A 24,050-nucleotide genomic window follows, 5' to 3' on the forward strand; every position below is an offset into this window, starting at 1 on the left:
ATGGCTCACCGGAATACTAGCGCATAGAGGGAAAGCTTGTGTATATTTTCAAAAATGAATTTCGGGCCTAGATGATGTTAAAGATCTGTATTTTCCTTTATTGGTGATCGATATTAAATTTTTCGTGAAGAAAACTGCAAAGTAAACCTCTTTGAAATAAGATTGACCTAAAACGCCTTTTAAACTTAAGCTTGTCAGACATATTCTACGCAAGCATTAATGGAATTACTGAGGCCTTCCAAGGGGTTTTGGCGACAGGCGACATTGCTAAAAAATGTGGCGACAATCTCTTTCGGATTCACCGACAGCCGTCAAAAACTGACAGAAAAAGGGCGACAATTTGCGACTGCGACAACCCATTTTTATTTTCGACAAAGCGACATCTTTTCGCTTTGCTTTATTCGACAGCGACGTTGTTACCAGGCAGCGTGATTCCTTTGAGATCACGCCAATAAACCATTACAGAGTCAAATAAATATCATAAATCATTATTTAACTGTTGTCACGCAGTCTCTTGATTCCTGTTGTTATGTCATGGTACAAAGGTCGGCTCGTGTGTTGGCCCGTCACGCTTTTTCCGTTTTCATGTGCCACATGCGCGAAAGTTCATCCATCTTTCGTTCATAGGTGTTAGGTCGGGCGACATTCTCGGGTCGGCAGATCATTTCAAGTTTTCATGGGAAAACGTAAGAAGAAATCGCATAGTACTGCGAAAAAGAATAGAAAAAGGACAAAAAGAGCCACAAGAGGAAAGAGAAGAAAGGTAAGCTGGTTTTCAGTAAAAATTTGAGGGGTCATAATTGATCACAGTTGCAGTTAATTACCATCAATTTACAAGCATGGCGCTTTAAATAACTTGATGACCTTTATTCTAGCACGGTCGTGGCATTAAGGATCATTGAGGTGAGTCTACGGGCGAAGCCATCGCAAGACTTTTATTTCGTAAATATTTGCGGTCGAATGTTTTCGCAGTGTTTTTACAGTACAGTTTGTTTATTTTCAGGATTCCTCGTCAAATAGAACAATCTTATTGGACTTCAGAAATGGACTTCTGACTTGAACAACGATCCGCGCCTTTTCAAAATGGATACGGCTATCGGGTTCAATATTCAAATAATCAATTCATAATTGCATTCTTGAAACGACTGGCGGGTTCAATATCCAAATAATAAATTCATTAATGTAATCTTGAGGGGTACGCTTCACTTAATTTGACTGTAATTGTAAAACAGTTTTAAATAACATTTATCAAAACTAAACGATCGACAGTACGTTTATCAACTAAAATACTTCCAAGAATTGTGTTCCTGTATGACTGTGTAAATGGAAGCACGAGACTGAGGAGAGAGGTACGAAAGCTTGGCTACCGATCGACAATGAAACGCGAATAAGAAGTCCTGAAGCGTGATTTTAATCAAGGTAAACCAAGTATGGGTGCATGAGTCTTTATCACGATCTCTGTGACTATTATTAGAAACGCAAAGTTATACGTACACTTGTGGTTGATCTTCGCGTACGAGCACTAACAATAGTAAATTATACAAGTTACGGATTGTATCCCATAAATTTAGTAAGACAGTTACAATTGTATTATAGCAAACAAGCGACAGCGACATTTTTCCCTTACCAAACAAGCGACGGGTGACAGAGCGACAACAAAAACCCCCTTAGAAGGCCTCATTACTTGAAATGAAAGTGTGTTTCTCCATAGTGCCTTCCAGAGAAAAATAACGAGCTCAAAAAAGCACTTTTTACCCCTTGATATCGTAACAAACACAGCAAAAAGAGAAAAAAGAAGGTGTAGTGTACTCTCCGCGAATGAATTCAGTTCGTGTAGCGACGCAAAGTAGTCACTCTGAAAAAACTAATTTGGGCATTGAAGCAAATCAATAATTAACAGAAAACTGCGTGCCCGCCCTCGTGAAGTTGTTACAAATAGTAGGAGTAGACAGTGCGTGTAGTGATGTTTATAATGTTTTGCGATCTCAACATCGAAAGCAAAGAAAAAAGAAAAACCAAAGACAAAATCGTGATTATTATCAAGCGAATCGCGAACATGTTTTGGCCAGGCAAACGTCGAGGAGGGGAAATGGTTGCAGAACCGCGTGAAAAAGTGTCAGATACAAATCGACGCTAAAGGATGGCCAGGGAGAAATATGCGACTTTAATATAGGTGCAGGAATACTCGTGCTTACAAACAAGGAGATATCGCAAGGTCTCCCACTGTGAAAGTCTTTGGGAAATCAAATGACAATCATTTCTGTCATTCCGCAGCTTAAAGTTTCTCGTCTGTTCCTTGACTTTGGGTCTTCCATGCAGAGGAAAGCGAGAAGCCAACGAGAAAAATTTCTCTACGATTACGAGAAAAAACTAGAATAACTACTCGGAATAAGCCACTGATAATTGTAGAAGCCCACTGCGACAACTTAAGATCTCTATACATAGTTAAGTCGCTTGGATGCACTTGGATGATATACCACACTGGAAATTTCATGAATTTAGATGGCATAGAAAGTGGCGGACTAGGCGTACAATGTCTTGTGGTAGAGTAGGATCCTTTAACAGCTTTTGCGACCTTAATTCTTGCCCGAGGATTCATCCTTCAGTTCCAAAACACTGCATATTTTTTTTTTATTTTTCTGCTTCAGACATGATATGAATGTCGTCGCGAATTAAACCCAAACTGTATCTTTCTTTCTTCTACAAGATTAAATGTTTTATAATAATCCTTGAGTTGAAATCTTTCCGTTTTTTCCGTTCCCATTTTCCGAGACCAGATTTTCTTTAAAATTTGCTATTGCTTAAATCAGTGTGTGTGTGTGTGTGTGTGTGAGTTGTGTGTGTGTGTGTGAGTGAGTGTGTGTGTGTGTGTGTGTGTGTGTGTGTGTGTGTTTGCGTGTGTGGGGAGGAGAGAGGGTGAGAGAGTATTCTACTGGGGATCCTGAATTGCACATAAACATCAGGCGAATGAGCACGCACGCTTTCTGAAAATACGGTATTATTTTTAAATCAATGCATCAGGTAAAGAGGTGTGATAGTGTTATTTTCAAGTGTAACTTTAACCCTTGCTTCCAGCTACCACAAAATGTACAGTAAACCAATGAAATGACGCGCGTGATGAGTGCCAGCACAGGCATATATGAAGTAAGGGCAGCCTATCATATCTCTTAAAGAAGCACGGTGACCTATCTTTTGTGTTTTATTAGAGTCGCTCTCGGGTCTCAGCTATCGCCTCGCGCGACTCTTACGCTTCTTTAGTGCTTAGCAACCTCCCGCTTGCATCCATAACCAAATAGTGTACGCTGTGGTGTTTACCATTTGTTAATAAGAAATTAAAATTTACAAGTTCAATTAGTTTTCGAGTGTCACAATACTAATGCCTACCTCACTCTAGCAGCAGAAATATTCCAAGCCGACAGCGATAAACTTAACAAGTATCGATCCCGGCCTGAAATTCGTTACATGACGGAAAGCGTCTTTGGATCCTTAAAACATAGCCAGCCAGGCAGAAACCTCTATTTCTCAGGTTAAACACCATCTTCGTTTTTCCTAAAAATGAGAGGGTCAGAACTTGTAGGTATCTTTTTTTTTGGTGGATAATCCTTCTCTGGTACACCTAGCCACTTGTCGAAGTCACCATCGAGCAACGCTGACAATCGACGATAATTCTCTAAGGAATGCTTTCCTGGAGTAAGAGTACCAGCGAACACAATTTTCTCGGCACCCTTTGTTATCAACTCCTCCAATTCTTCAACCCGCGATATATCAAGTGCATCTTTAAAGTTAGGCATCTGCTGCAAGACATGTCTCTTTAATGACAACCAGTGACGGATAATGGAGAAAATAGGTATATCTGTGGTTGACTCACTACACGATGAGGCAGCGTTCTTTAGCAACTGAAATGTTGTGCACATTGCTTTCGCAATTTCTTGGATTGTCATCATGCCACGAATAACTTGCTGAACCACGCGATGTAATCTCATGCATCCAACAGACTTTCTCTGGAAAAGTGAATACTTGGTCAAAACTTTTACTACCTGTTTATTTATGAGAAGATGTTCCCCCTTTTTTCCAGTAGGAAATTCAGGAGAAAGAAGCTCTGCACTGATGAGTCCTTCATGGATTTCATCTGGATCAAGGAAAGCAGTTGTATGGACAAACCTGGTGGCAACTTCTCCAAATCTTGATTTCCTCACGTAATCAAAGTTCAAAAGCCATGTAGTGTGGACCGAAAGACGACTACGGGACTCGTATTCCCAAGAGGGATTTGCCTGATGCTCACTCAGTAGTCGTAATCGTTCGCGTTTGTAGTCTTCCAGATATTCATTTATAGTGCACTCAAGGGATTTTATATGCGCACCAGCCTGCTCTAAAGCAAGGGGAAGACAACCAAGCTCAACAACTAGCTCATTTAGCGTATCCTCCTGGCCTGCGGCTCTCTCACTGCCTAAACGACTTCGAAGAAACTCTTTTGCTTCACCAATAGCAAAAGAGAATACTTCTATGCAACCATGTGGCTCAAGATCAACACATTCACAAATTTCTTTTCTTTCATGTCGAGTTGTTATTAACATGTGGCCGTTTGACTGCCGTTTCCATCTTCCTGACATAAGTCTTTGCATGTTCAGCGAAATGAACGCTGGGTCGACGTTGTCAAGAACCATTAGCCATCGCTTTTTTCGCTCAGAAATAAACGTGAGAATTTGTGTCAGTGTCAAATCAAAGGAGTTTCTCATCATTCGTAACCGTAAGGCCAGGCCATTTACACAGCTCTTAAACTTCTCTTCATCTTCAAAGGAGAACCAAAGTACGCCTCCCTCGTATTCTGCTCTATGTTTCCAAGCAAATTGAACTGCTAAGGTTGTTTTTCCACATCCACCAAGGCCACAAATGGCCGCCATCCTAAAGTTGTGGCAGCTGTTATGTAGAGCGAAGCACCTTTCAAGCGATTCCAACTCTTTTTGTCTTCCTGTAAACCACTTGTTCCGATCTGGTGCATCAAATATGAGTAGCGATCTGTAATGTGCTGGGGAAGCACTGAAATCCCTTGAAAGAAGTGCATCCCAAGAGTTTGGTATCATCGGCGACATGACTTGTAATGAATTTCTAGACCCTTCTTTCAGTTCTTGTCCTATTGGTTGTTCTTCATCCTTGACTTTGAAAGCTATGCTTGCTGGATTTTTGTCAAGCACAGACTTAAGCATATCACGTACCTGGTTGATACTGTCATTGGTTTTTTCCAGCCAATCTGGCAATAACCCAGAGAGCACTTGAACCTCATCACGTATGACATTAAGGAAAGTGTCATCAAGTGGGTTACCGACACAGAACTCTAATCCTACGCAAAAATTAGAAAAACAATGCAATCAGTGCCTCGCCGTTAGCTCAGCGGATAGAGCGTTGGACTGTTGAGCGGGAGGTCGAGGGTTCGAGCCCGGCCAGACCAACACTCAAGGTCTTAAAATAATTGAGAAGAATTTGCTACCTTTCTATAACATCAACAGATGGTTAGATATTCTAGTCTTCTCGGATAGGGACGAATAAATGGAGGTCCCGTCTTTTGCAGGAAGGGTAGGAGACGTTAATTTCCCACGCACGAGATTACTGTGTGATGGATGTCCTTCCACGGAGTGGGATGGGTGGGTTGGGTTTAGGTGGATTAACCTAGTAGGGAACTACGTATCCTATTGTTCTTCCACCTGTACAATGTAGAAATCTTTAGAAATAGATCTCTAAGAACAAATCTTTATAAAAAAAAGTGATAAACCAGTAATCTTCTGAGCCGATTGCTCAAAGCTGGGTTAAGGTAACACAAGGTTAGTGATAAATTGGAATTTAGATCTGAAAGCTTGATGAGAAAATTCAGTTTAATTCTTTTTCTCCGCAATTTGGTGATCAAATGCTCTAAAAACAATAGGGAAAACTATCCCAAACGGGTTTTGAACAGAGAAATATAATAGCCTATTTAAAATTTAACCCTGGGTTAACGCTACTCGGCCTTTGAACAACTGTGCCTCGGTACACAAGCTCAAAGCCAATGTCATTTACAATTTGTCGAAACTAACCAACAAGACTAGTAAAATGGAAAATTGAGTAATCCTTAAAAGATGTCCAGTTCTACGGATCGATACGAGTCTTCTAATGTATTCACGAGTCGTACGACTCGTACGGATCGTCAGGCTAAGGTATTTACGAGTCGTTCGGCCCGTACGGATCGTCTAGTGTATTCACGAGTCGTACGGATCCGTCGAAACCATGGAAACGAAACGAGTCGTTGGACTGTGCTGTCTATCCACGAATGTCATCAAGAGATTTTTTCACCACTTTGAGAGAAGTGACCCCTGGTGGTAGTGTGTCGATTCGTTCGAGTCATACGAGTCGTCAATTCATGAATATTCATTTCGGAAACCATGGAAACAAAATGTATCATTTGTTATGCGGCAACCATGACGGCGAAAGAAATAACCTCACGGCAAAAGAATAAACCTCAGGGCAAAAAGAAAAGTAAACAACTCACGGCAGAAGAAATAACTTCTAAACGGAGTGGGTAAAAACTGAAATAGTAGACGCAATGGTTAGAGTGATACGTTTTCTGGAGAGAGTGTTGGAAGTTGCGATGTGGTGAATGTCGATTTAAAACAATAAAACTAGGATTTGACGATTGAGAGAAGAGTGTACCTCACAAGTTCGTTACATTTGTGGTGCCGCGACCAGGATCAAGACAACGAGGCAGGAATTACAGACATTTGGACTGACCGTATGGCCGAGCGGTGGGAAAACAATTCAGCGATTATGGAAAAGGGAGAACAAGTATCAGATGCGATGGAGTGTTTAAAAAGAAACATCGACAAGGAGATCACGAAGCTAGAATACTACATGGAGCCAGTTGACGAGCTCATTGAAAGTAACGACTATTTGGAGATGGAAATTGCCGTAAAACTAGGTAAGCAAATCGTTCATAAAACTATCGATCTTATTTCATAGTTGGAAGGCATTAACTTGGACTCGAGTTTCGAATGGAGACGTTTGGAAATGGAAGAAAGATAAAAAGAACGTCTTTAGTCCTTTTGTACAGGAAAGGGACAAAATTTCCGAAGTGCTTTCCGCGAAACAAAAACAAAAGGACGATGAAATCGAGAGGAAAAATTGGGTGGCTCAACTGGAGCGCGTGACACGCGAAAGACAACAACAAGAGAAGGAATTCTGGAAGGAGAAGTTCCAAGCCGAGTTGCGCGTGGTAGAACAAAAGTTGGAATGGAAGTGGCAGCAAAAGGTGCGCACGCGAAACTTCCCAAGTTAAAGATCATGTCTTTCAAGGGAAATCCATCAGACTAGGTTCGATTCAAGAATATGTTCGTCACACAAGTTCACAGTCGACCGATTTCAGACCAAGAGAAATTTGGCTATTTGTTAGAGATGGTCGTTCCCAAGGTAGGAGAACAAACCTGTAACCCTAAACCCGGGACCCTGGGTACAAGACGGCGTAGGAAAGATTGCAAAGAGAATGCGGACAAACCAAGGTTGTTGTGAATGCCCATATGGACGAAACTATAAGTTTGACATTAGTGAAAGGTAACAGCTACGATAAAATGAGAGAATTCTGTGAAAAGTTGAGGAAAAATTTTGACGCTTTGCATACCCCGAGAGAGACAGACATGTTTAAAGGATTTGTGATGATGACGTTGAAGAAATTACCATAAGTCAAACCCGACTTCGCGAGAGTCGACGATACACGGGAGGAATGGAGCATGAAAGAATTGATTGAAAACTTGCAAGAATGGCTAACGAGAAATTAGACGGACGACGCCTCGCCACTGACAGAGGGAACACACGGACAAGAGAAAGGCACTGGTATTCAAAAAGGAAGAGGGAGAACGCGCGTGAATTTAGAGCTCCTTCCCGCCGATAATGCGTTAGTGCAACAATGGTTACAAAACCTTAGAGAAAAGAAGAAATTTCTTTCACGAAAAGAAATTGTGTTACAACTGCGGGTGTAGGGGGCTTGGGGCAGACCACTACCGAAGTCACTCATGTTTCGAGTGCAAGTCGAGACACTACACAAGCCTGCTCAACAAACCATCAGTAAACGGAACGAGCGACGGCATGGTGTTCACCGCATACACCCATGGCTTTGAAGATAGAGCCTTACCAGCTGCCATTCCGCTGAGGGTTTAAGACGTCACATTATAGGCATATTTGGACGCAGGCTCTTGAAGGAAATTTATATCCAAATTAGCAGTTAAGAAGTTGAATCCATGCTTATTTTCAATGTCAGAATTCATTCCCTGGAGGACACGACTACGGAGCCGATAGAAATCACTGGGAGTGAGTTGGCGTGTTTCACGACCGCAAGGACGCCGGCTATCGGGGAGTTGAAATCAAAGTACGAACGCGCCTAAGACAAGCTGTTCTACATAACGAGGAATGAAAAGTATCCAATACACGCGTTACTGGGTGATCACATCCACTGCAAGATACGTACCGAGCAAACGTTCAAGGGACGCCCTGCGGATCCCATTGTGGAAGGTACGACTTTTGGATGGGTAATACACAGAGGAGTAGAGTACGCCGATAACAAGTGTATGTGTATTAAAAAGGCATACGAATACGAGAAGCTATACAGTCTGGACACATGGGGAGTGGAAGACAGGGCAGAGCATGACAAGTCAGAAGTGCTCAGCAGTTTTAACGAGAGCATGACAAGGAGAGCGGACAGCAGGTACGAATTGCGTGCGATGAATCCCAGGAAGTTCCTAGACGAGTACCAAAGAAGAACAGTCTAGAAGAGGCTTTTATAGAGTGAAAGGAAGCTGGATCAAGACCCCAATTTGAAGGAGGAGTACGAAAAAATAGTAAAGGATCGGCTAGAGGAAGGAAAAGTAAAGGGTGTACCCGAAACACCCGCTGGAGAGCACACGTTTTACATGCCGCGCAAACCAGTCAGGGAGACTGCGAGTACGACAAAAGTGAGAATGATTTTCGATACTAGTACTAAGGCACACCCTCGGATAAACAGCATCAACGAGTGTATGTACACGGGTCCACCACTTCAGTCCTTACTGCGGGACATTTTGATCAGAGCACGCATGTCTACACACCTCATACTAGCAGATATTCAGAGGGCTTTCTTACAGATTGGCAACAGAGAGGAGGATAAAGATGCCTTCCGGTTCTTGTTCAACATAATTTGTAGAGAAAAACACCTGAGATTCACCAGAGTCCCCTTTTGAGGAGAGTCAAGCTCATTCTTGCTAGGCGTTACCCTCAACTATCACTACGATCAACGAGGTGAAGAAGTTGAAGAAACTGCCCAAGCCCTAAAAGAAAAAGCGTACGTAGACAATTTGATGAAAACAGGGAAAGAAGAGGAGGAACTGGAAAAATTCAAGAGGGAAGCAACTAGTCTTCTGGAGAGTGGGAAGTTTCCCGTCCACAAGTGGGAGTCAGACGTTGAGCGTCTAAAGGGCGAAGATTCAACAAACTACGGTAAGATCCTTGGGACGGTCTGGGACAAGAGAGAAGACGTGCTGGAGGTGCAAGTTACAGAACCCCGTGTCAACCAGCCATTGACAAAGAGAGGACCACTAAGCCACCTAGCAAGTATTTACGACCCACTAGGGATAATGTCACCGACAACCGTTAAAGGAAAGCATATCTACCGAGATGCCTGCGACGAGATGAAGGATTGAAACGCAGAAGTTTCAGGGAAGCTAAAGACAGAGTAGATCAAATGGTCTACCCAATTGAAGCCTGTGAGAGTTCCAAGAAGCATAGCAAGAGAAGCTGGTCGAGTGCAGGCCGTACATCTTCGTGTATTTGCTGACGCCAGTAACGTTGCGTGTTCAACAGCGACCATAGCCGTAATCGAAGGTACAACAAAATGGTCGACGGTCTACTCACCTCAAAATCTAGAATCTCAAAACGAGTCACATCTATTGTGAGACTAGAGCTAGTGAGCGAGCAGATAGCGGCAAACAAGGTCAGAAATCTATATAACGTCCTCGTACGATGGCCTTTTGGTTCCGCAACTGTATGGATGGACATTATGGTCGCCCTGTACTAGATCACTAATCCGGGAAAACCTTGGAAAGTTTTCGTAAGAAACCGAGTGAAGAATATGGAAAAAATTACCAGCGATACGGGAGTAAACTGGAAGTACTGCCCAACAGGGAAGAATTTGGCTGATTTGGAAAGTAGAGAAGCTAGTATTCACAAGATGGAGACGGGAGGATGGTTCACAGGTCCAGAGTGGCTGCTAGATGAGAAGCAGTGACCGGTGCAGCCAGATTTTCAATGCACTAAGGACGTCAACGATGAACAAAAACCGATCAAGGAAGAAACTCTCTATGCTAAGAATCACAAGCCTGACGAGTGGCAAACATTTTTAGAGAGAAACAACTATTGGAAGACTCTTCCATTAACGGCGTGGGCCCTAAGGTTCCGGAACAATTCCTCAGCGAAAAGAAGAGCAACTGGCAAGATAACAGGCCCCTTGACAACGGAGGACATTGAGACCGCGACGAATCATTGGGTAAGAAAGGTACAAAGTAATACACCGCCAAACTTGCAAGCTCCTGGCTGAGAGTTATTCAAGGACCACGCAAACATCCTGAGGTGTAAGGGAAGAATACCAGATTATAATCCACTATACATCGAGGGAGGCCCATTTGGCGAGAAACTCACCGCTCATACGCATGAACAGATAATGCAGCTGGGAGTGACGAACACAATGACCACCGTACCAAATGACTGGTAGATTCCAAGGCTAACGTCCAAAGTCAAGAAGAGTATAAATCGTTACAACATTTGCAAGGTGTTCAGCACGAAGCGCTACGGATCCACACCAACAGCAGCAATGCCGAGTTTTCGATTGGAGGCTGGGCGACCATTTGAGACAACTGGAGGGGATTTCGCGGGTCCCCTCGACTACAAAATCGCAAAGAAGGAGCGAGGAAAGTGCCACGTTCTAATCTTCACTTGTGTCACCTCGAGAGCTCTAGATTTGGAGGTAACCAGAACACAGACGGCGGAAGAGTTTCAAAGAAAGTTAAACTCATTTATTGCCAGAAGGACTAGACCGCGTCTCATCAGTTTGGATAACGCGTTGGTCTTCAAAGCCATTGCGAGCTGGATAAAGAAAATAAGCAAGAACATCTTACGAGAGAAGACTTCAGATGAAAGTTCAACCTCTCTCGATCCCCATGGTGGGGGGAATGTATGAAAGAATGATCAAGGACATTAAGAAGACCCTCTACAAAACGTTGGGCAGAACAACTTTGACCTGGAATAGTTCGAGGTGACAATACTCGACATCGAGAGGCACTTAAAGAACCACCCGTTGACGTACCTCGAAAGCGACATAGGGAAGGAGCAAGTGCTAACTCCAAACGTGCAACAAATTTGACCCTAATATTGCAACGCGCATGCAGTAGAAGTAGACGACGACGATGATGAAGTAACCGGACTGCACAAGCGACTGAATGAGACAAAACGGCGCGCATAGAGAAGATAACACGAATACCTACAGAGTTCATTAAAAGGCCATCGAGTAATTAGAAGACAGTCCTAGTATCGAACATTGGTGAAATTTTTCTAGTCGTGGGAGATGACAAAAACCGTGGGAAGTGGATGAAAGGAAGAGTGATACGGTATGTTCGAGATAGAGAAGGCAAAAAAAAATCTTATGACAAAAAGAAAAGACTTAAAGCAAAAGAAATAACCGCATGGCAAAAGAAATAACAATGTCCTCACGGCATAAAAGAGAACCGCCTCCCGGTTAGCTCAATGGATAGAGCACTGGACTATTGTGCGCGAGGTCAAGGGTACGAGCCCCGGCCGAACCAACACTCAAGGTCTTAAAATAAATGAGGAGAATATGCTACCTTTCTATAACATCAAGAAATGGTTAGATATTCTAGTCTTCTCGGATAGGAACGAATAAATGGAGGTCCCGTCTCCTGCAGGGTTAGGGGCAGGAGACGCTAATTTCCCACGCACGAGATTACTGTGTGATGGATGTCCTCCCCTGGGGTGGGATGGCTGGGTTTACTGGGCCCGCAGTAATTGGCGCAAGCTGTTGCGGTGTCCCTGCCGGCGAATCTAATAAAATAGAACGTGGGGCTGGGACGAGCTATTTCTTTTGCGGTGAGGTTATTTCTTTAGCTGAGAGTCTTTATTTTTCCCGTGAGGTGTTTTCTTTTGCCGTGAGGTGTTTTCTTTTGCCGTGAGGTTTTTTCTTTTGCCGCGAGGTTATTTCTCTTAACGTGACAGTTGTGGGCCACCGTACAAATTTAACGGACAAGCAATCGCCGACAGTGAGCTTGCGGTAGAATTTCAAACTTAGTTCAACTTTTTCCGAAGATCAATTTGTTCTCGAAAATTCGGATATTGAATGAGTGAACGTTACACAGATTGATTTAATTGTAAACAGATACTTTACGAAAACCTAGACGATAGACGATGGAGGACGGACGATGGACGATGGACGACGGACGAGATACGGTGAACGACGGAAGACACAGACGATGGACGATAGACGATGGACGACTTGAAAAATTAGAGTCAAATTTGTTGCAATCTTTATTATTCGGGCTTTCCGAAGGAAACGCCCGAGATATAAATTCGGCTTGGTTTTTTCTTTTTTCGTTTTTTGTTTTTTTTTTGCGTTCAGTCACAAAACGCAGTTCCGCTACAGCGCAAGTGTGAGGTGTAAGCGCATGTGTAGAGTGAACCCTAGAGTGCATGGTTTAAAGCAATGGCTGCCTTCGTGGACGGTTCCTTGCTTGATGTACGCGAAAGAAATTCGATGGCTATTACGTTCAGTACGGATACAAAGTCGCATATCGTTCGCGGTAGACCCACACTAAAACTTGTGGAGCGATTTGGGAACGGGTCGGTCCGCGAACTTTACGAGAGCTCAATTTACGAGCGATACTTTGTGAGTGAACCTTCTATCGAGAAATATCAAGCGAAACCTGCTATATCAAACGAGCTATCCCACATTATGTTTACATGTAAACACAACCGTGTATTTATACGTGATCGAGAACCTAACAGAATACCAGAAGCTACTCTGAAACGTCTCAGAAGAAAGGGCAGAGAACTGAAGGAATTTGCTTATGAGGGTATTCGTCGAAGCATACGCCGGAAGTCCTCTTGGCTACGTCGTTATGTGAAGGTTAGAAGAGTTACAACGAATGTTTGTAAGCTTAATACGAATACGGTAATTAAGGTTAAATAAAGTTACACACCATGATAAGAAGTATTTGTTGCATTGTTCTGTTAGGGTATACCAAAGGATAATTTAAATTGAAGCATAGAGCGAGTCGGTATTTATCAATGTTTTCTTATAATAGAGCCATGTGTCTTTAAAAGAGTCAGACACACGCATCAAACTATTGTAAATTTTAACTGAGTTCAGATATAGAGAAAAACCATGATCCTACTCCAGTGTACATTGACCTTAGCAAAACAATAAAACACCATATAGCCAAGCTAATAAGTTGGTATTTGGACAAAATTCAGGACAACAATGTGTTGCAATGAGTTTATGCTCTTTGATTTACAGTAACAAACAAGGAATCAATTCTGTTAATGATCTCGTGTCAATAAAGAGTATTGGAAATCAGTTGAATTCAAGTTTGTCTCAGTTAACCAGATAATCATTTTTAATGCAGACAGAATTACCCATACTTTTAAACGTGGTTGAGACTGACTATTAACTTCAATACAGTGAGAACTACACTGGTACTGTTCATAAAGAAGCTACAATAGAAGGATATCAGTACTGTTCCTTCTTAGATAGGGCGTACGGCAGTCGCTTTCTATTGTAAAGGGAATGTGAGCTTGAAAATATTTGATTCTCATACAAGGGACATTTATGGTAGAAGCCATCCTCAAGGTACATTTGTGCTACTTGAAGTAACATCACTGAATAGCTTATTGCATTTTTTTTTCAGAGTATACATAGCAATGATATATTTAATTTGAAAGGGGTTAAAATTGATAAAGTTCAAAATAGTACCCTTTTTTAGAGTCCTGCCTGTGAAACCAGAAAGTTAATTCTGAGCTGTGCTGTGGCTGTCTATTCACTCTGCTACTCCATGATAAAATCATGTAGTTAATTATTGGAATTCAAACACCTTCTCTAATGTTATTCAGTATGGCAAAAGATTATATGAAATTTCATCTTTAAACAAGTATTTACCATCAGATGATTTGCCATAAACTGTTGATGTTTTTGGAACTGAAGTAAGTTTATATCCTAAAAGTGATTACAGTGAAGGAATATTGTCTGATTCAGTTGACACTAAGCGAATCAATTCTTGAAAATCTTATAAGAAATAATAGTGAATGCACACGGTTTTTTTGTGTGGTTTCCAGTTTTTTGTATGACATATTTTTCAACTCAAAAAAAGTTCAAAATATTTGTATTCCCTCTTGGTATTAAATGAAAATCAAATGCCTCTAATTGAATATACTAAAACTGTAAACAGCACTGCTTCTCTTGTGGCCATCAGCAATATTCAATATTCAGAGATTTTTCCATCAAAAACAATATGAACTATTGAACAGTAATATTGCTTCAATCTGATTTCTGACAACTCCCCTTGAGTGAATATTTGGCAACAAACTGTGACTTGGTACCAGTAATGGATAAAAAATTCCCTTCTTGCAGTTAAAGGTAAATACATTACGTACTCAGGGTTCGTAAAAGCCTTGAACGGTCCTTGAAGATACTTGCGTTTAAAGATAAAGAATTCAAGGCCTTGAAAGTACTTGGATTTGAGGACTAGAGCTTGATTTTTGGAATACGTTTTCAAGTTGAATATTACAGTACTTTCATGGAAATGCTAAGAAGTAATATTCAATAATTTTAAAATTGCCTATGCGAACCTTTCCAAAAGTGGTTCTTTAATATTCTAAAACTTGGCCTTCAAGGTCATTGAAAAATCCTTGAATTTCAACCTTTTGGCATCTGTAGGAATCTACTCCTATATGGTAATATATTATTTTTATTAATTGTTGTCTAGTATCATAGCAACATTGATTACACTCCAACAGAAAAAAATAAACACAAGTAAACTTATTCATGACCGGCAATGACGAAATTGCGTGACAATGGCTGAACGGAAGACAATTGCATTAATTAGTGCGTGAACAGGAGACAATCGCGTTAATCAGTGGGATCATGGCGTTCATTAGAAATTTTTGCACTACGTGATCCTTTTGTGCTATTTGCGATCGACCATTTTCGTATATATTAGTTATAGTTTAGAATTTTGTTCGTAAGTTTTATTCATTTCTCGGAGAGTGTGGTTCGCTTAAGGTTTGGTCTTGTAATCGAGTGAAATAGAATGATATGTTTTACTGGTAAACAATGGCAATATGGCAGTACCTTAAAGATAAATCAAAATGTGCGATATTGAAAGCCCGAGTTAACGTCTAGTTTATTTTGTGACGGAACGCGATTACGAAATTTAAAATTGTTCCGCAATCGGGTGAACGAACGTCTTCTAATTCTCATGAATATTTTCGTCACAGGCTGTTACGTTACTAATTCACTCGCAGTAAAGAAAGGAAAGGCATTGTTGAATACAATGCCTGACAGAAAAAGGTCAACAGAAGAGTTGAAATGCACACATCTCTTTCGTTTCACTGGAAATCGCGTACAAGAATAAAACAAAGAACTTGTCGCTTCCTCGGATTGGATTTGGAATTGCCACCTTTTACTGTCAAACCAGAGAGAGTGCAGTAACGAAGGACACTCCGAATGTGGAAAGGTACAAATGGATTTCGATCCTAGGCAATTATATACAATCCTTCTCAAACGTTATTAGAACCGAGCCAAAAATCAACCCCTGACAAGGGTAGCAATGAAAGAAGTGATGCAATTTTTTTTCGAGCTCCAAATGTTCAATTATTTTGTAGCGATGGATGAAAACGGAAATTTGAATGAGGAGGACATGCGAAGATTAATTTGGACCAAATAGAGAAACTTTTGACCAGGATTGTTCACTTTACACAGTCAACCAGGTTTTGCATGTAAAGCGGTGTCACTAATTGTCGTTTGTTCCCGGCACAAAACGCTCGAAGTTCTTTGATCGTGTCGCAGTGCCACTGAGAGCCTGCAGCAGGCCAACTGGTAAGCTCCACGAAAACATGAGTAGAGAAATTGCTCTTCTCGTAATTTCTTTAAATCTAATTTTAACGCGAAATTGTGCCAAGCAGCTCGTCTGAGGGAAACAAGCCTTTGTGCAATTAGTAAATATATTCATTTTGCTGTGCGTCTGTTAAGTAATGACTTGAAATCATACATCGTCACTGCAATGATTCATCGGCCCTAGAGCCATGTGTTAAGGCCTATTTTGTTCAACCATGTGTTTAAAATCATCGAAATATGACCTGCAATTAGAGAGGACGAGCGGCCTGACAGCGGGCACGTGTACGTACTTCTTCAACTTCAAGAGGAATTGATCTTAACCGGAAGAGGCTAAGCCCTATCAATGCGATTAGGGTTGACGGAAATCAGCAGTTTAAATTCCACAGACATTACGAAGGGAAATGTTCGAAGATCAAGCTGTCAAAGGTGTGACATCTTACTTATTCTGCTTTAAACTTGCAAGTCTATGCTTTTGGTGTAAAGTTAGTAAAAACAAGGAGATTAAAGGAAGTCTTCTTTAGTTCATAGTTCTGTATTTTACATAAGGTAGTCATATTTGGTTCACACTAGATGCGGATTTGGCAATTTGTCGGAATTCATGTCTTCAATTTGGTACAATGTCTACGTTAAAATTGCAGCCAGCATAATCTAATGGCTTTGATGTGCGAATGTTACCAGTGGTCAAACATTTGGTGGCAACAGGCAAAAAATCGATTCGGCTCACATTTTCAAGTTAGGTAGGCCCTATGGTGAAACAAAGCACTGCATAATTCGTTTGGCTGAATATCGCTTTATTTTCGAGAAAATCGACAATAACTGAATTTCGCCAAAATGCCGCTTTTGAAGCTCAAAATTTCAGACGAATCTTGAAGCGTCGCGCCACGAATTGAAACACTTGGACTGATAAAAAGTACGAAATCTTGAAAAAAAAAAAAAACAAAAAAACATCTAAACATATGTTGACAGCAATTTAAGCAATTCTTGATCTTTATTACTACAATCAGTAATTGAATTTATTCGACCTTCTTCTGACAATATTAAAAATAGGTCAAAAGTAACCTGTCATTCAACTATGTGCTAAATAAAATTATGGACTGAAAATCTGCCTTTTCAAGAAGGTAGATTGGAAGGCGGACGCAGTGGAAGGCGAAGTGTAGTTGTTTTCGATCTCCAAAGGATTTTTAGTGGAAATGATTCAGTACGATTTAATGAAATCTTAAAGTTGGATAAAATGAGCTGTTTTGACGGTGCCGTCAGTTAGTCGAAAATGTACACATTCACACGCAAACTCAATCGGGGTTTCTCTATTCCCATTTCGTTGAAATATTTCACGTAAGAGATCTTTATTTAAATATAAGTCTACGATCGAACCGTGAACCAAATATAAGCGGAATGTTGCAAGTTCAGAAACATGTTTCTAGTGTTTGGAATAACGCTAATTAATTGAAAATGAGGTTTCCTGAAATAAAACACAAAAAGAAAACATTGGACTGTGAAGCACATAGGCTACAGGAACTAAGTTCGAGTGTTACATAAACGAAACAGGAGCAAACAATTATCTAACTCCGATCATAACTTAATGTATCATAATTGAATGTTTCTCGGTACTTCGATGGATAAAGCTCATTTTAGGACAAAAAGAGCGAAAGACCCGCAAAGGGCATAGCCACTCACTGTAGATGTGCAACAGAAAAGTGGAGTGTTTGAATATTGGTTTATTTAAAAGAAGTTTTATAAGGGTCAGACCTAGAAAACCACAACTTTTCATTTGACAAATAAGTCGCGTAAAGCACGCGTCTAGGATAGATATACTGATCATTTACGTATGATGCACGATCCTCGCAGTAGAGAGCGCTATTCATGCAATAGCGAAAATCAGGCCTGAAAAAAAAATCAGGCCTGTACGGGATTCAAACCACTGACCTCTGCGATACTAGTGCAGTGCTCTACCAATTGAGCTAACAAGCTAACTGGGAGCAGGCCGTTAAGTTGATTCGTAATAAACCCGTGATGATAAATCAGATACAATGAATATATGAAGTTCATATATTTTGAACTGCGGTATTAGATACGTATGATGCACGATCCTCGCAGTAGAGAGCGCTATTTATTTTCGCTATTGCATAAATAGCGCTCTCTACTGCGAGGATCGTGCATCATACGTATCTAATACCGCAGTTCAAAATATATGAACTTCATATATTCATTGTATCTGATACTGATTATTATTATCAATTCCTTAGTATTTAGTAAATTATGTTATTGTTTGTCAGTTTGGGCGAATACCACGGATAGTAATATAAAGAAGCTGCACGGCATACAAAACTTTGCTGCTCGAATCGTATACAACGTTAGGAAATATGACCATGTGTCTCCTCTTAAAAGCTTAAATTGGATCCCCGTTAAATAAAACCTTTACCTAAGAGACACCGTCATGGCTATTAAGTGCATGATGGGTCTTGTACCGGAATACCTAAGTAATAAGTTTATTCTTAGGGGTAGCATTACTGGTCGAGTGACCCGCAGTTCACGGAACTTGAACATTCCACTCTGTAAAACAGCAATTGGCCAGAGGTCCTTTTATTATCGCGTTGTAAGTATTTGGAATACTATTAGCAATAAACTTAAATCAAGTCTTAGTGTAGCTAGTTTTAAACGTAATCTTAAATCAGACCTTTAAAAAAAATTTTTGACTTGATTCAGCCCGAGTTTCTGTTCTTATAATTAGGTTATACTATAGTTTTAACATTCTATAAATTATTTTTCGTGATTGATATTATATAATGTATATAGCATTACTCTTTTTAACCATCACCACTTTTTTTTATTGTTACTGCTATTGTCTAATCGTCCTTGTCACTGAAAAGCCCCTCTGGGGAGTTGTCAATAAAATATTGTATTGTATTGTATTGTAATAGCCAACGTTCAACAGCTTTATATTTATACTACTTCTTCCCCAGAGGCTACTGTGCCTTGCAAGTTACTCATGCCGGTATTAAGACTACGACCCAGGTGCCTCACAGTCCAATGTTGTATTTTGGTTGAGTTGTCGATTTCAGTGGACCAAACTTTGAATTAATTAGCATTATGCTGCGCACGAGAAACATGTTTCTGAACTAACAAAATTCCGCCAAAGTTTAGTTCGCGGTTTGGTTAAAGTGCACCTACAACCAAAAAATTTTTTTCGCTTAACGAAGTAAGCTTATTTTTTTGAGTATTTCTGCGCAAAAATTTTTTTATTTGCTCAAATCTTCAATTTTCTATGCCCAGTCAAAATATGGAAAATCGGCCGCCATCTTGCCCCACGACCGAGTTTAAAGAAGAATGGCTCTAGCGGGTAATGTGACGTCAAATCGAGAACACGAAAGTCTGCATCTCACACATTTTCACTTGTTTGGGAAGATTGTCGTCGATATCGTCCGAAATATGCCGACTAGGTGTGTTGTATGAAGATTGTATGGAGCGCGATACCCTCTTGCAAATTTCGCACGTTGCTACATCCTTCTACAACACACTTAGTCGGCATATTTTCGGACAATTATCGACTACAACCTTCCCAAACAAGTGAAAATGTGTGAAAAGCAGACTTTCGTGTTCTCGATTTGACGTCACATTACCCACTAGAGCCATTCCTCTTTAAACTCGGTCGTGGGGCAAGATGGCGGCCGATTTTCCGTATTTTGACTGGGCATAGAAAATTGAAGATTTGAGCAAATAAAAAAATTTTTGCGCAGAAATACTCAAAAAAATAAGCTTACTTCGTTAAGCGAAAAAAATTTTTTGGGTGTAGGTGCACTTTAAGGACTTATATTTAAACAAAGATCTCTTACGTAAAGTAATTACAGCCTCCTTTTCAACAAAATGGAAATAGAGAAACCCCGCGATGCACTTTGTAAACAATCATTATCAGAAGGTGTCGACTATCCTTCCAAGTTATATCGCTGTTATGGGAGCGATGCAACAATTTCAGGATTGCAATCTCCTTTTGTGATACAGCAATATATACAGTAAGATGAAATTTGCTGGCGAGCCCTAGCGAGACAGCAGCGTATTCTTTACAATAGCGAGAAAAGTCAAAATTTGTCGGATGTAAGATCGGAGACATGCGCAGTCGATTGCGTTTCTTATATCCACGATACTTGTGATGATATCACGTAAAATGCACGTGGAAATATCGATCGATGTCGAGGAATGCTCGTAGAGGTAAATAATTCAACTTTTGGGTTACATTTTCCCGTTGAGGCGAAAGAAAAGCTTGCAATCATAGATTCAAAATGTGGATCACTCGTTGAAGCTAACCATTCGACATAAGGAGGATCGCTAGCATCCAGTCGACCGTCGAGTCCAATTGTTTTTCAACCTTGGAGTCAAAAGAAAACTTCTCGAGCACAATATTAAGTTGTCGTTTGCTCAATGACGTTGAAAATTCCTCAAAATGTGTTGGTCTGGCCGAAAGGCCGTTCGCGAGTTTTGAAGGACAAAAGCTTGATTCGCACACGAGAACGATCTTCGCAATGAGGAGCACTATTTAAGCAATAGTGAAATTAAGACCTGAAAAAAATTCAGGCCTGTACGGGATTCGAACCCATGACCTCTGCGATGCCAGTGCAGTGCTCTAACAACTGAGCTAACAAGCCGACTGAGAGCTGGTCATGATGGTGATTCGTAATAAGCTCGTGAGATGATGAGTAGATGTGATATACCGACAAGGGTTGATGAATGCGAATGACACCCTTTTTCCTGGCCTTTCCTTTTGTTCAGCATTGATGAATACTTTCACAACTTACAAGCAGGCAATTGTCATTTTTAGGAATGTCACTTTGACCATTTTAAGTGAATCAAAAGGTTCATTTCATACTTTTGACCCCTAAATTTGGAGATTTAGGTGAACTTTTAACATTCTTTTGTTCTTTGGCAAATGAACTGACAAGTGAGTGTTATGAAATTATCCCTCTGACGCCAGCACCCACTTTCACATTAAAACTACTAGTATGGTAAATCGTAGTTAGTCTAACTATGTTAAAAAAGCTGTAGATTGGATGGAAAATGCGAAACAACAGCCCAATTTCGATATATTTCAGCGTAAGAGACTGGTAACAAAACTTCAACACCAAAACGAGGTTCCGGAGAACATAACTCATTCGCATCCAGCTTTGGTTGTTTATATCTTCGAGTTGACACTGCTTTCCTGAATCATTATCGTTTTTTCAGTATAAAATCGTAGTTTCTTCGAGTTAACAGTAAATCGAAATAATCATCGTGGACATGGCCACATCGTAAGAGGAAGGTGAGAGGAATCTGCAGTACTTTCAACGTCATTAGTTGCAGTGATTGCGAACCTTCCTTCAAGAAAGGGCTAGAGAGATACAAACATCCTCGGAAGAAAGATGTAAAAGAAAGGCCGATTTGGGTGAGCTGACTTTTAATGCTCATTCAATGAAGCTCGCGAAAGTGTTTGAAGGGCAAAGTGGAAATGAAAATCTTGTCATGGCCGAATTACTTGCCACAGACGAAGGTGTTTTGCCGCACCCAGCATCTCCATATTTCCAGGAGAGAAGTCACCTTTCCAGATATATATCTAATTATCCTCTGGGAAAAACCGACGAGTACTTTGGAGAAACCTTTAAGTCTTTTAAAAGCCTTACGGATTATGAACTGTTCAAAGATGGACATGTTCCGAACCTACAAGTCCATGAAGCCGTAGAACATTTACCTTTCGGAAGCGTAGTATAAGAACCGTTCGTCAGTATTACTTTTCGGTGTTGCCTGCTCCTGGCTGCAGAAGTAAGAGTGATCATGATTTACTGAAGTTGCACCAGCACTAAAATCCACGCAAGTCTCTGGATTCCTCGACATCATGCTTTCTGAGACAAACTTTTTGGCTTGCGGTTGTTCATCACACTGTCTCTTCCTATCGTCGTAGATTTCGTTAGGTCAAAGATAGTCGGATAATTGTCTGAACATACACTTTTCGACCAGAAATTGAAATCTCGATGTCGCTTTCCTTGAAATGCAATGAGCAGATTCTTGGATTGCCGAGTGACTTGAATTTTTTTATCTGTTTGCTTACAGAAAACTTCCCACTTCTTATGCTCATATTGGGCCTTGTAGGAAAGCAAAAATAACTGAGATTCGAGAATATGAGCCCAATCGATTTTTTGGCTGTTGCCAACTGAAAATGAAAGACTGAAAATGTTCAATTTTTGGTCACATTTGGTAAGATCTCCTGGGCTTAATTGACCATGCACAATAATTGACCATGATACACGCGAAAATAAACTGCAATGGACCCCCCGCCACTCCCCCCCCCCCAAAAAAAAAAACGCCGAGAATTCCCGATTTATCAAACGCGCATAGCTTTCCCTGCAGTCAGTACATTGGTGTGTTTGTCTTCATCATTCGCGCCGTATTCTGTGGAGCCTCGCTTCGGTGTCGGAGTTTCGTCACCAGTCTGTCACGCTAAAATATATTGAAATTGGGCTATTGAGTTTGCGTGTGAATGTGTGCATTTTGGACTAACTAAAGGCATCGTCAAATCAGCTCATTTTATCCAACTTTAAAATTTGGTTAAATCGCACTGAATCATTTTCCCAAAATATCCTCTGGAGATCGAAAAGAACTACACTTCGCCTTCCCAAAGCCCGGTTTTCAGTCCATAATTTTATTTAGCACATAGTTGAATAACGGGTTACTTTTGACCCAGTTAAATCTTGTAAGAAGAAGGTTGGATAAATTCAATGAGATTGTATTGGTAAACGACCAAGGATTACTTAACACATGTATAGATGTTTTTTTTTTTCAAGATTTGGTACTTTTTATCATTGACCTAACTTGAGAATATGAGCCCAATCGATTTTTTGGCTGTTGCCAACTGAAAATGAAAGACTGAAAATGTTCAATTTTTGGTCACATTTGGTAAGATCTCCTGGGCATAAGCAGAGGAGAAAGACATATTTCTTCAGATATGTATAATGATATCTTACCATGCTTCCTCCACAACTGCAGTTGTCCTAGGAGCTCTGTTTTCTCTGCTGGGGCAAATCCTAGGTCCTCAACCAAGGTCCGCATTCGATCATAACATGTGTTATATTTCACTTCTGTCCATGACGCATAGTCGCAATGGGCCCAATCATTTCGTACTTCAGATCTCACAAGTTCAGCTGACGGTGCCGCAGAGCTGAATGGTGGAGCACAGCAAAGAACAGCCAGAGCCGCTGAGGCATCAAAAGAAGTATCCAATGCAGTGAAATTTGCTATGAAAGGTTTCACGAACAACTTAGCCAATGACACTTCATCTTTTACACAGTAGTCAAAGCGACGAGTGTCTCGACCCAAGGCGATGTTATTGTTGATACTTTCGTAGTTCAGCTTCAGTGTACTCGGTGGAATGGTTTTCTGGTGAGTTGAATAGGTTTGCTTGTCTAAGGCATATCTTGCCACCAAATTCTTGTAAAATGGCGTCATATCCTGTTGAATCTTATTTCTGAGATGAGGCATGAGAACTCTGTGTAGAACAGTGCCAACCACTAACCACCGTCGATGTTCTGTGTCTCTCCCGGGCAATGAAGCCATGCTCCTTTTTTTTTTTTCTTTTTTGCCTCAAAAGTCACAAGTTTACTCGGCACCTAGAAGGTAGACAGCTTTAATTAGCATAAAGATAAGTAACATGGTAGCTCATGTCATAAGCATATTTAGTCTCGACGGTTTTGATTGAGTTGTTGTCATTGAAAGTTTCTTCCCCTTGCAGAAATTTTTTTGTAGTTTTTATATTTTTAAGACATGAGCGGTCTGTGTCGTATGAGGTGTTAACTGTTAATGACTAGCCTTATGGCTACATTCGCTAAATTAGAACTCTCTCTTTCGTCGTCTGTACCATTCTTTCAACGCT

General features: G+C 40.7%; 1 protein-coding gene, 1 non-coding gene and 1 pseudogene across 2 annotated transcripts in view; 1 reads left to right on the forward strand and 2 right to left on the reverse strand.

Annotated features, from left to right (window-relative positions):
- Positions 1-1,388: 1,388 nt before the first annotated feature.
- Positions 1,389-24,050, reverse strand: part of LOC111337328 (uncharacterized) — a 31,950-nt gene continuing 9,288 nt past the window's right edge. Inside the window, exons 2-3 of the mRNA XM_022943608.2 lie at positions 23,146-23,787; positions 1,389-5,338 (exon numbers count right to left, since the gene is read on the reverse strand). Of these exons, the coding sequence (XP_022799343.2) occupies positions 3,528-5,338; positions 23,146-23,734 (2,400 nt within the window). The 5' untranslated portion in view covers positions 23,735-23,787 and the 3' untranslated portion in view covers positions 1,389-3,527. The remainder of the gene's footprint in view (positions 5,339-23,145; positions 23,788-24,050) is intronic.
- Positions 10,730-13,607, forward strand: LOC148723834 (uncharacterized; annotated as a pseudogene).
- On the reverse strand, positions 20,727-20,799 carry Trnaa-ggc (transfer RNA alanine (anticodon GGC)). The gene has a single exon. It is a non-coding gene; the product is annotated as a tRNA-Ala (tRNA).

The sequence above is a fragment of the Stylophora pistillata genome, chromosome 9, assembly GCF_964205215.1.
Source record: "Stylophora pistillata chromosome 9, jaStyPist1.2, whole genome shotgun sequence".
In the NCBI taxonomy this organism is placed as follows: Eukaryota; Metazoa; Cnidaria; class Anthozoa; order Scleractinia; family Pocilloporidae; genus Stylophora; species Stylophora pistillata.